The sequence below is a fragment of the Limulus polyphemus genome, unplaced genomic scaffold (genome assembly GCF_000517525.1).
Source record: "Limulus polyphemus unplaced genomic scaffold, Limulus_polyphemus-2.1.2 Scaffold418, whole genome shotgun sequence".
NCBI classification, from domain to species: domain Eukaryota; kingdom Metazoa; phylum Arthropoda; class Merostomata; order Xiphosura; family Limulidae; genus Limulus; species Limulus polyphemus.
The window spans coordinates 94410-108046 of record NW_013666028.1 but is presented as its reverse complement, the minus strand read 5'-3'; the positions used below and the strand labels follow the sequence as shown (position 1 = coordinate 108046).

Here is a 13637-nt window from a genome sequence, read left to right as displayed (position 1 = left end):
CAGAATTACAAAGGGAAGGCAAGCAGCATCCAACAGGACAAGTTCCCCCCATCCTGAAGAAGCTTAGAATGCAAAAAACCAAACTTGGAATTACGGTGCCAATTCACACCTCACTCAACCTGTTGAAACAGATATCATATGGCATAGAATTAAGAAATGAAATCCTAACTACTCAATCTGGGAGATAAAGTAACCCCTCTTGTCCCCAGAATTATGAGGAAGAAGTGGAACAAACAAAGTTCAACCAATGGCTTTTGAACGTGACACTCCATGTGCAGAATTAAGAGGAGTCAAGGACATCTTCCATGATCATGGAAAGTAAGAGAATGACCAAAAGAAGGGTCATGTTCACACAACTGGATAGTGAAATGTCATCTCTGAACTGGAATTACCAGGAGGCTCCCGCATAGGCTGGATCAGCTCCCCACCCAACATCTGGGAAAAACATCCTGGGTTAAGGGTAGGAGAGTAACCAGTTTTGCCCTCTTCTCCTTGAGTGAAATAAAGAGCACAAACAAAAATCAGGAGGAACAGACCTCTGTCCACCAATCCACTGACTGGAAACTGAGAGTGGTTTTCCACTAGAAAAGAGTGGGGAGGAGAACTTGCATTGGGGAGTCCTGAGGAATGCTACTCCAGAGAGAGTGTAGAGGTGAAACTCGTTTCCTATTTCAAAAAGCAAACCAACCCCAATTTATTCAATATAGGGGTTCAAAAGGATTGGCAAAGTCCCCTTATGCTTTACTCATGATAATCCACAAGTAGGAGTCCAGTATTGTACATGATATTTGATATAGAACAATTGTTCACCACATGGAAAGCTCATTGCTACCAGGAATTTAGTTATTAGTCTAATGGTAGCTAGTGCAGATTTGTAAGAGCATACCTAACCAGGCAACACTTGCTACTGAGTGAAATCCAAATGAGAATGATGAACCTGTCCTGCTCCAGAAGGAGGACACACTAGCTGTTTGAAAGGTGACCTGCACTACACAGACAGTGCCACCACCACCCTAATTCCCACCATATTGTGCTGTACACAATCAGTGAGGAGCTCTCTAACATCCACCTCCCCAGCAGCTAGGAACTTGAAAAAAAGGGGGGAGAATTTACATTGGAGAGACCTGGAGAAGTGTCCTGATCTCCATCAAAGCCTGACAGAAAGATCCTTTACCACAGACAGTGCAATTGGTGACTGCAAAACTCAAATTTTTAAAAGTCAGTAAATGCAAGTCAAAGAAGTGGGTAGTCACTTCCCTAGTGCCCATTCTGAATTGGGTAATTAAGTACTTGTAATACCATGAGAAAACCTGTAGTGGTCCTGCAGAACACCCCATTTCAACAGTAGATCCAGAACAGATGGATTGAGCACTTTCTGTTATCCCTGACCTGATACAGATTTTGGGAAATAAGCATACCCTTACAGGCAATAACAGCCACCAGGCAGGATCCTATAAAAGGGAAGAAAATATATTTACTCTTCTCAAAGAGAATGTGTAGATTGAATAGCAGTGCCTGGCGGGATTCAAAATGCCACAGGAGATGAAACAGCTAAATAATGAAGATAATGGATGACAAATGTTTGCAGTCACCTGGAGGATCTCTTCCAATGGTCAACAAAAGAGTGTGAGAGTAATACAGCTGATGAGAGAAGATGTGAAAAAGCCTGAGCATCAATATCCAGGGAAGAATACACCAACCATAGGAATTGGTGGACCCAACCTTTAAGGATACAAGGAAAGAGGTCCCTGGACAAAGAAAGATCCCAAGTAGAAACAAATGATGAGAGAAACCTTGAAAAGGAAACGTATGTGCCAAGTAACACCTAGCAGTCCAAACCAGACACAGAAGATGATCCAGGTCCAAAGAAGCATAGAGAGGAGAAATTGAAGGAAGAAAGATGGGAAAAAATGAATAATCCCCTTCCCGGGCAGTCAAAGAAGAACAGTAAGTAATTACAGTGAAAGATAGTGCAGGAAGTAATGATAGCATATAGATCCAAACAACAATGACCACAGGTGAGAAGGAGAAAAAAATATGTCTTCAGAGAAAGATAGCAGAAGAAACACGAAGCCTATGGCTCAAATGGAGTACACATAACTGTGTGTAAAATCACAATGAGATTTCAATCAGACATGGGAGTAGGACAATGGGCTTGGTGAAGAAGGAAGGATCTGAACAATGTGAAGAGGACAGGGGAAGGAAAAACCTGGTGGTAACAGGAAAGGCAAAATGTAGTTGATAACCAAAAATGGTAGAAACCAACAATCTATGGTCAAACAACTATGTGAAAAAGGTCAAAAGGTGGCCCACAATATGACAGCCAGAAGGAAAGGAGTGGTGGATGGGCCAATGAAAAAAAAACCTCCACTTCCAAGACAGACAGGTAGAACTGAATTGAAAGGTTAAGAGAAAATGCTACAAGGTTAGAGAAGCCAGCCCTGTGGGAAATGGACCAGGCAAATTCCACACATGAAGATGAAAAGATGACACTCCTGGGTGAAAGACAGATGTGTGGTTGAAGAAGAGAAAGCAAAAATGGAGCACACAAAGAGAAGGCTTAGATGATAATTGTCAAAGTTGAGGAAACTAGGGGTTGTGCCAATAAAAGAGGTGCCACCAACAGGACCCAACTACAAGTGTCACACCTCAAAATGAGTACTCAAGAGAGAAGATGAAGAGGAGAGTAAGCATACAAATAAAAGGTGAGACCTATCCTGGCTGGGAGTATCGACTACCAGGACCAAAAGATGAGGAACTGGAGGCCAGAAGAGGGGAATTTTGGTGTTGAGAGAAGTGGCAAAGGTATTCATGAGAGGTGTACCCAACTGAGAACAAACTCAATGAAAAACCTGAGGGAAGAGAGACCACTTCATAGGTAGAATCCTGTCCAGCTGAGAGAAGCAACCCGCCACAAAGTTAAGAATCCTTGGCACATGACGAGCCATGAGACAAACCCAATAAGAAAGAGCCCAAAATGCAAGGAACCAAAGAGTCTTGGAACAGGTAACCTCCTGACAGTTAATAAAGAGGAGACTGTGGAATTGTCAGAATGGATTATGATCAACTGATTCTCTATAAGAGGAAAGAAATAGGAATGTGTCCAATGAAAAGTTCGAGTACATTGATGTGGAATGAATACTCACATGCCTGAAGTCATCTCATCATTCAGATATATGCCCAAGCCCAAAAGAGAAGCACCTATGAAGACATGGAAATATGATCAGTGGGGGCAATAAAGGAATGTCTAGATGTACTAAATATTGGGTAGGTGTGAGAAAAGTCTAGGAAGGCTTGACAAGTCAGCCCAGCAAAGCTGCCTCCCACAGAAGAGTGCAAGTGAGAGAGAAGGAGTCCTCCAAGAAAGGGTGAGTAGAGACCAATCATTCATGTAATGATGGAATCTCAACCCCAATCCATGAACATGGTGGTAAATGCTTCCATGACTCAATTGAATACATAAGGAACAGATGTAGTGCCAAAAGAAAGAGCACAGAACAGGGATCGAAATATTCCCACATTCCAGAGGATTTTAATTTGCTTGAGGAATTTCATCTTTTTAGTTGGCTTTCCCAATCAGGAATGCAATGTTCGTCCATGTTCCTTTGGTTATGACTAATGAAAGTGGACATATTGCATGGATTAAATAAAAGAGAACAATTCATGAGAAAATGCAACTTTACATGAGGGAATGTAATCTGCCTGATAGCTTTCTCTCAAGTGAATGTAAATTTATTTCATTATTTCTGTCCCTGCAGAGCTAAAAGAAGTAATCCTGATGGAGAAAATGAAGAAACTGTCAGGAGAACGAGTCAATCAGAATGTGTAAAAAGGCATCCATAACATTAATCCTGATCATCTACAGACCTGGTGGAAATAAATAACTGGAGAGAAAATGAACCCTCCAACTGAGACAGCAGGTCAATAACCAGATGCCAGTCCCTTGTCTTCTTGGAGACAACAAAGAGATGAGAGTAATAACCTTAAGTTTGAAGTATGGTTAAACACTCTCTTGATGCTGTTCTTGGCCAACAAATCAGAGACCATATATTTGAAACACTGAAGATAAATGGGATTGGATGAAGAAAGAAAGAAAGAAAACTGGAAAAAGGAAAGGAGGAAAAGAGAATTGTGTAGGCCATGGGTGAGAACTTGAAGAACTCATTTTGGTCGAAAATGAAGACCAAAGGCTGGTGAAGAGAAACAGCTCCCACGGGACCAGACCATAATAGGACAGTTATCAACAAGACGAGCAACAATACTGATGTGGGGGAAGTAAGAGAATGGGAAGAAAAAGGCCAGGAAGCTGAAATGGGAGGTGTAGATTTAGCAAGCCTAGGAGCAGAAACAGAAGGTGAGGTTAAGAAACCAAAGTAGACAATAAAAATTGATGCAGGGCCACCTTGGAACATTCCCAAAGACCTCCAAGTAAAGCAAAGCATCCCATCTCAACAACCAAGTAAGAAGGAATAGAGCAGAAGAATAATAACAGACCAATGTTGTGAAAAAAAATAGAACGAACCTATCCAGAAGAACATTTGAAGCGTGATGAAGTTGCTTAGAAATAAGGTAAAGTGGTGAGAAATAATGCAGGAGGGTAGTAAAGAAAAGAAACAAAGGGATGAAAGTTGGCACAAGAAAAGGAAATAGAAGTGAAGCCCCCCCCCCAAAAAAAAAGCAGGTAAAAATAGATGAGTTATGGAAATGAAGAATGGCTATAAGTCAGGAGTCAAGTAGATGAAAATAGCAAGAAATATATGGGTGTGAAGTTGTTCAGGAAATGAATCTGCATGGGCCTTAATATCAGGTGAAGGAGGGAATACAAATTAAACTTGAGTCTGGGTTTTATGTAGTAAAGCATGGGAGGAATCAAAAGACACAAGAGAAAGAGAAAGCAAGAACATACCTGTGAAATAATGTTAAGGAAGAGATTAGAATACTGAGGATTTTCCTCCCCAGATAAAGCTGTGAGCTAACCCTGGTGGGTGAAATAGCAGGTCAAAATCATCATCATCCTGGTCATGTTCAAACTGGAAAGAAGGAACATCAGCCAAATGGATGTGAGGAGGATGCCCAGTTTGCATGAAGGAACCCACAACACTTTGAACAATGGCTGTAACATCCCCAATAGAAATGAGCCTTCAGTGGCCGCAGGTCCCATGTAACAAACATCATCACTATCACTTGAGAATTCATAATGACAGGAAGTCACCAAATATTTTTCTTTCCTAAATGAAATTAAAAAAACCACTGGTTATGTGAAACACTAAGTCAAGTAAACTTGAGCAAAAAGTAACACAGTCATAAACTATCACTGATCTCAAGTAATTGACTAACAATTTTGGAACACAACTGTCCTGGACAATGCCTCATCAAAGAATGAAGTTACGTTCAGCACAAGTACTTAGGTGGAGCTACTGTAAAAGAAGGTTATGTTGCCTTCCAATTGGTGGAGGGTGTTATTATTGCATGAAAATGACATCATGCACTAGTACAGTTCATATTAAACATGTTCTTTAGGTAAACAATAGCTAAAGGTTTAAACTGTGAATATAAGTAAGCTGTATCTTCATCGTCAATATTAAAAAGGAAAGAACTATGTTACTTAATTTATGTCATGTTGTTCAACCATTCTTTTCATAATACTAAGATGATGTCTCTAAAGACCCTGGAATCATGTATGCTGTTTGTGAAGAGAAATCTACAGATAAAATATACAATTTTACTAAAAAATACTTCCAAATAAGAATAGTCAACTGTCTGAAGGTGCCCAAGTTTGGGTATTTTTTTAAAATTCATTGCATCTTTTGTGTGTGATCCTGAGTGCTAAATCTTATCAAAAAATAACTTCTGTTATTCATTTAGGAGGTTCTAGAGACTATTCAAATGAAATATGAAAACTTTAAAATGACAGTATTTTTATTCCTATCAAGAAATTCACCTTTCACTCAGAATGACACAGTAAATTCTCAGATGAATCTTTAGTAAAAGTATTTTATCAACATATTTTTCATGCTTACTACAAGACAGCCAAATTTCATTAAGATACACATATAAACTTGGAATTATAGTAATTGTTACTTCTCCATTATGGGCTAGGTTCAATGTATTGATCCCATGTATGTAGAGTTAACTGATTTAATCATAATTTTGATTAATGATCATATCGCATGGCACTAATCAATGCTCATAGTTAATAAGTTCATTGAGTTAATTGCCCAAATGTACTCTTTGTACAATAGTCTCATACTTGAAATCATCCTTGTAAATATTTTCTAAACCCTCTTCAACAACTCAACATCCTTTCTTAAATAATGTGATCAATACAGAATACAACACTCCAATTGAGATATAACAAGTACTTTATATTGTGAACTGAGGACCACATTCAACTTATACTGAACATTTTTATGTATAAAACCTAAAATCCTGTTTGCCTCATTACTTGCTAATGCATGTTGTATGGAAGACTTGAGACTTTGTATTAGCTATGCCCAGATCTGTTTCCTCATCAACTTCACTTAGTTTTCCCTGCATGGCTATATAAGAAGGGCAAGGTTATACATTTGTACCTGAGTAACTCAGTGATTATAATTTGGATAGTAACTACTTGTGTTACTGACAAAGAAAAAGATAAGAGTGTGGATGTTTTAAAGCCTTCTACACAATTTTTGTCTACACTACAGTACAAAAATAACAGGGTACTGAGTTTTATTCACACAAATTTAGATTTCTGAAGTGAACATATTATTATTATTCCTTTGTATAATACCCTTTTAAGTCTCTTTTCCAATAGTGAGGAACATTACATAGATCTTTTTTTTTTATATTGGTGTCTCGTTTTTCCATAGAATCAGCAACAGAACAATGGTACAATTCTCCAACTAGTTGGCTAGTACTTTTCTGTTTATTTTTGTAAATTACATCAGTTTCATTCTTGGATGTGCACAATTCCATATGTGTGAAATGTTTTGTTTACTTATCAGTGCACAGATCTTGGGAGATAATGACAGATACTTTTGTACGTTATGCAAGCATTGATCTAATCCAATTTTCTTTATTGTTTCCTTCATTAATGTTCATGGTTACATTCAAAGTAATTTTGAATATTTATTAATTTTTCATTTATGATTTTAGAGTTAACCTAAATCTACTGCTTGAACCTCAAAAAGACATTTCTATGATTATGGCCAAAAAATATCATCAACAGCAAGGATATACATCAGATGATTCAATGCATTCTAATAACTATAGGTTTTGCTTTTCTTGTGTATTGATTTTTGACATCAAGAACTTCCAGCCAGTTTATTATACATAATTGCCTTCATTAAGTTACAAGGTAGATTTTAGTTTCGATCTCTATATTAGGATATTTTTTATCAGAGGTTCTTAATAATAGAAAATATACTGTACAGAGGAAGCTTATGAATAACCACATTGGGCTTAATGTCATTCAGTTATTTCTTATCTTTTACTGAATTAAATGCACATAACATGATGGTTTAAGAAGCATCCACTAATAAATAAACCAAGATATAATTAGTGAAATTAATTTACTTCAGTGTTCCTACCCTTTCAAATTTTCAATATTATTAAACTCACAATCATCTTTTTTTTGTCTAAACTTATATTCTTTTTTATGTTTATAATAAAACGTGTTAAAAATTAGTTTATAAAATATTTACAGTGATGTATTTTTTAGAAACAATACCAGTTTCCCCATTTATGAAATAAAAAATACCTGTGTGAGTTTTACATCTCAATATATTTTTATTTTAAAAAATAAATTAAAGAATAGACTAACATTTCAAAAATGTGCAAAAATACATTTTTAGTAAGTTCTTACCACCAGATATGGGCATTGTTCCAAATGTTTCTGGACCTACATATGCTTCTAAAGTTGCTAATGTTGAACTCTAGTTCTCACGTGATGAGTGGTATCCATCATTTTAGACTTCTATATTTACAAAAATGTTGTTGGCTTCAAAGAAAAATAAAGAATAAAATTTCTAAATTTTAAAAATACAAGTACTAATGCTAAGATCAAGGGTTTAAAAACTATATGTAATTTACAAAAAATTTCAACTATATAAAAGCAATAGATTTTTCTTGGCTGACAAACCACAAATTTTTCAGAAACAAAATAATTGTATAATTAAAGGATACAAAAACATTAAAAAGACTTGAACTGCTAACAGTTAAGGCTAAGTTTCTTAAAATTGAATAGTCCTATTTCAACATCAACATGTAATCAATAAACCTTAATCTGCAAGATCTGATAAAAACAGATTTAATGTTTTTTAACTCAATAATCATTTCACTTTTAGACTAATGCAACAGAAATTAAGTAATAAGGTAAAAAGTGCAGTTGCACAAATACAGTAGGTTAAAAAAAAGTTTTTACTTTGTTGTAAAATTATGATATTAAACCTAGCCCATGCTTACTTATAAGTACTACTATGGGCTCATTACAAAGTTCAGTACTGACACCTTGTTCCTAATAAATTTTTTTTGATCGTTAACTTATGGGGTTGCTTCCATGTTAGCTCAACATAATCAATAGCCTGAAATTGAAAAATGCATTGTGACAGCTTCCATGAGGGACATGACACTCATGCTGCTCAACTTACAGTTTACTGCAAATGAGGATGCAGCAATTTTTTTCATTCAAAATAAAATCCCTGTGAAAATACAATGTTTAAATAAAATAAAATTAATTTAATTTCCAATGTTTCATTAGGCTTAATTTCATATTAAGCCTGAAGAAAAATAGTTGTTCAAAACATCACTAGATAAAACAAATTGATTTCTATTTTAATATTGTTTTTATAGTGATTTTATTTTACTGTATTTAGCTCCCAATATTCTGGAAATAACAATTATTTTGAAAACTTTTTTTTCTAACATCCATCACAGAAATAACAACAGAATATTCTGGCACATTCCAAAATTCAATGATATAATCAGTGTTGGAACTACCATGACATTATGGTTGGTTCAATACTGACTGTAAATCTGGAACACTGCTGACTTTGTTGGTATTTCTAAGATGAACATCAGGTAAAGGAAATGTATATAGAAAAACTTGAATTAAAATAACATTGAGAGGTAAATGCAAAAAAATAAGATGAAAATTTTGAATCAGAAACATTTATTTTACCTAGCAATGTTTTGAGCAACTACTCTTCATCACGCTTAATTTCATTTTTATATTAACCCTGTGTGCATGAATGACAATCAAAAGACACATGCTGCAACCTATTACAGAATGTCATTCAACATGGTATTGTGTGTTTGATGTAAGAGTTATCAACTACTCATTTTACCTACATTGCTGATTTAGTGACAGTTTATGGCAGAGTAAATACCAGATACAATGTAAATGGCTACTTAAAAACTGTAGATATGCATTTCAAAGGTTCTAGATGTTATGCAAATGTAATATGCAAACTGCATGATGGACAAAAGTATTTTTATTCTTCACATGAACATCACCTTGCACTCTAATTTGTCAGAGCACAAGTCATACTAACATCATCAATTCACAGAAATATCTTTAGTACAGCTCACTTTTATAACCAGGAGGTGAAAAGTTTCAAAAAAGTTAATTTCTCTCTCGGGAAAGTAACTTTTTTGTTCACTTTCCCTCACATTTCAATCATTTCCCTCGAAAAACATGACTGCAAGAGGTCAACTAAGAAAATTGAATTGCCTCGCACTAAATAAATTTTCCTCTATAAAATGGTAGATCTATTTGATATGGAGTTTATGTTTAACATAGGACTGTACATTAAGAATACAAATAGTTATGGAATTGGGTTGATCAATGCAATACTCTATTCAAACAACAAGTTTATTCACATGTACTAAACTTTTAATGAAACAACAGTATATTTTTTATGACTCTGCATGTGTTTAAATGGAAGAACAATGGAAGGTCACTACATCTTCATGTTTACCATTATTTTAGCTAATACAGAAAACTACATAATGAGCATCACTTCGTCAAAAATAAAAGGATATCAAACTATATATTAGTCTACAGGAAATAGATTAAGAACAAATATTCATCACATCACTTCAAGTTAGAGTATTTACTTTTGTAAATGTTGCTGACTAAATCTAGCTATAAACTTCAAGAAAGATTTACTAAATAGTCTAGGTCTAATTCAAACATAAAAAATAAATTGTTCAAGAGTGCAAATGTTGTTGACTAGAGCCAACAAAAACTTGAAAAGAAGACTTCAATAAATAACCTAGGTCTATATTATTCCAACAAAAAACAGTCCAACAGTTCACAACCAAAATTCAAGGTCTCTCATCTGAATCCATTTCATTAGCAGTTATGCCACTAGTGTACAAATCTCAGATGGCCAGTTGCTGTTCTTGGACCCTTCATTTGTGCATATATTTGGTAATCCCCATGTTTCTTTTTCCTAGGCTCTATCTGGCATACACACTTTCAGGATTACATGTGTCAAGTTGATTGTCATTCTTCATTGTCATGAGGTAACTGAGTGAATCTGATCTCAAAGAGGCTCTCCAGCCTGTTTTGATCCATTTCATTACAGAGAAGCCTCTTTCAGCTTCAAAGGTACTGAATGGTAGAACAAATAAGATTTATAATAAAGCACAAACATTAAGTAGATCTCTTTCTTGAGCTAACAATACTCTGCTCAGTAGGATTTGTGAGGTAGCTTTTTCATTCACCAACATGCTTACTGTCTCATTTGATTATACATAAGACAGGATTAAATCCTTTTTGCTCCATGGTTTTGCTAAAATGCTTTGCCAAGGCTTCAAACTTCATCTTTACCAAAGCTATCTAAAGCTTCTTTTTAATCTGTAGGCCAAGATTTCACTTTGACACACACATTTTCTTTTTTTAAGCACATCTTTGAACCTTTCTTGAACAGAATAAATCACTTCTGACAAAAAAAAAAAAGAAAGTTCAGATCTTTATCCAAAATGTCAATTGTGCTTTATTGTTATATGTGACACAATAGAAACACCATATTTTATTCTGTTCAGTTTCAAGCCATGGTCTGCCTATCTTCAAACTGGTCTGAAACTTTTATTCTTGTTTACTGAGCTCATAACCTATTTGAGTAGCTGATGATAATCCTTTGCTTGGCCTCCCACACGTGCCCTTAGAGATTTTCTCAGATGTGGGCATGGGTTTTGCTCCAAGAATAACCTCAGGCTCAGCTAAAATTCATAAATTGTATTGGGTAGATACAGATGAACATGTGATATTGCAGGTAATATTAAATTCAAAATTTAAACAAATTAGCCTACATATTGCACAAAAGAAACATTGGCCTATATTATGATTCTGATAGAAAACTACTATTAGGCATATAAATTAAATTTCTTTTCTTAACAACAGGAGAGGAAGCTTCTTTAATTTCATATTCTACACTGACACTGTCTCTGTCAATAGGCCTATATTCTATTGAATCTTTTCCCAACTTTCACATCTATAATTTTATATGAGTTATGTGATGACTGTCTTAGACATTCATGCAAAAGCTGAAGTTGCTGTGTCTGTGGGATATTGTTACCTTCCTGGCCTTCTTCCCTCCTACTATCGGAATCAGTGTCAGTAGGCATGTCAGTGAATTCTGCCTCAGTCTTAGCAGTTTTTGATAAGGGGGAGGGGGCTAGGACTGTCCTCTGATTTCCTTTTGTAAGTCCAAAATTCAGAAGACTCATGTTGACAATAACAAAATTAAAGTCAGTTCAAATTCACTAGCCTTCATGATTCTGCTTTACTGTCATTTTGTGTGCTACATCATAGTAGTGAACACTAAAATTTGCAATCTGTAGTGGAATTTTTTTTTTTTAATCATACAGTTCCTTAGAGAGATTTGAAGTGACAGTTTATATTATAGACACTTTAAAGGAATTATTTTGTTTATTTTGACCCAAAAATAACATATACACCTGGTAAAATTATTTATTTATATTTGTCTTGAAATGAAAATAAATTAAAAATAATCCCAAGATTAGTGCACATTTTAAATTGCAACTCCAGTAATTAAACGTGACAGCCTACATATTGTATTTTCATCCTCTACCAAACTGCATATATTTATCTCTTTGGACAAAAAAAGAATAAATTTTCAAACACCATGTAAGAGAATCAGAAAACAGGGTCATTATGATTTGGATGATTTCCATATAGGTGAGGGATATATTGACATTTTGGCCCACTTTCCTGCAAATTTACATATAAAGAGCAATAACTCAGTGGTTTTCCATACAGACTATCTAGCCTTTCTGCTAATTTCACCCAATGAAACTTGATTTCCTCGGAAAAGTGTAAATTTTGACCACTGATAACAAATCTGATATTTTGTATAAAATAGACATGTACATTTTAGTAAAAGCTGACCACATTTTGGGTAGATACAAGGCAAGTTCAGAATTATACTTATAGTCAATGGACCAACTCCGTGCACATTTGGTTATGCTTGGTGGAGGAGTATTTGCTCAAAAATTTGCTAAATACATTGAATTTAATTCTATCTGAACATAGTGTTTTTGACAGCAATTTTATCTTAAAAGAAAAAAAAGTTGCTACATCGCCATTTACGATTACAGTAAACTGTAACTGTGAGTCACTAGTGACTAGTGTCATGTCCCTCATACTCACAATAAGCTGCCGTATCGCATTTTACAACTTCAACAATCAATTGTGCTGTTGAGTGTGTTTATCCAACAATGATGCAACACCGAAAGTCACCAATCACAAAAGTTAATATTACGAACAAGTCGTACAATTACAAAGGCTGAATGTCAACGCTGAATTTTAGAATGCGCATTTTTAGTTTTTACAATTACAGTCAGCGCTGATCCAACAGCGACGTCATGTTGATTCCAACGCTTATTACTATCGTTGCATATTGGAACAATTAACAGATAAGCAAAAGTAAACTAGTTTATAACACAAACATTAACTTAAAAAATGCTGTCACCAGTAAGCCTAAATCCTCAAGCTCAAGTAACGTAGGCCTAATATAATTCACTCAGTCAGACACAAAGCAACTTCTTCTCAGTGCAAGATAGCATTTCAGAAATGCAGCTGATGATATAATTGATTCCCAAAAACATTTTATTATCATTAATAAGGTGCATTTTAATACACTGGAAAAGACTCACCCTATTATATTAACAACCGTTGATTGACACAAAAACCTAGGTTACAACCCACCAACATAACTTACAAGGTCACATAACATTGCTATCTTAGTAACGTAAATAGCCACTAGGTTGAAAAAAAAAGTGGAGTGAATTTAGAATTATAATTTGCATATTTCATAAGCTGATTATTAACCTACAAAAGAAAATGTTTGTTGTACTTCAGGTGTTTCTTATAATAGTTATCTATATATAAAAATTGACTCTTTGTAAAATATCATACAAAAGTATTAGAAGATTTTTTGGACCTATTAAAGACATAACAGTGTTAAATGAGCGAAAGCATAGGTAGAGGAATCAAATTTATAATTAAGAAATGGAACAAAAATTAGAATGTCAGAAGGGAGAAGGTTATTCCTAGTGTAGGACCAAATGACCTAGGAAAACTTTTCAAAGTTTCATGAGAGAAAAAAACGTATTCCTTAATATTCGAA

At 34.9% G+C, this 13637-nt stretch overlaps 1 protein-coding gene across 6 annotated transcripts in view; it reads right to left on the bottom strand.

Annotated features, from left to right (window-relative positions):
• LOC106458124 (multiple PDZ domain protein-like) overlaps positions 1-13251 on the bottom strand; it is a 198914-nt gene extending 185663 nt beyond the window's left edge. For all 6 annotated transcript variants that reach the window (XM_022384257.1, XM_022384261.1, XM_022384258.1 and 3 more), the window contains exons 1-2: positions 13165-13251; positions 7847-7981 (exon numbers count right to left, since the gene is read on the bottom strand). In XM_022384257.1, the coding sequence (XP_022239965.1) occupies positions 7847-7862 (16 nt within the window). In that variant the 5' untranslated portion in view covers positions 7863-7981; positions 13165-13251. The remainder of the gene's footprint in view (positions 1-7846; positions 7982-13164) is intronic.
• Positions 13252-13637: the final 386 nt, after the last annotated feature.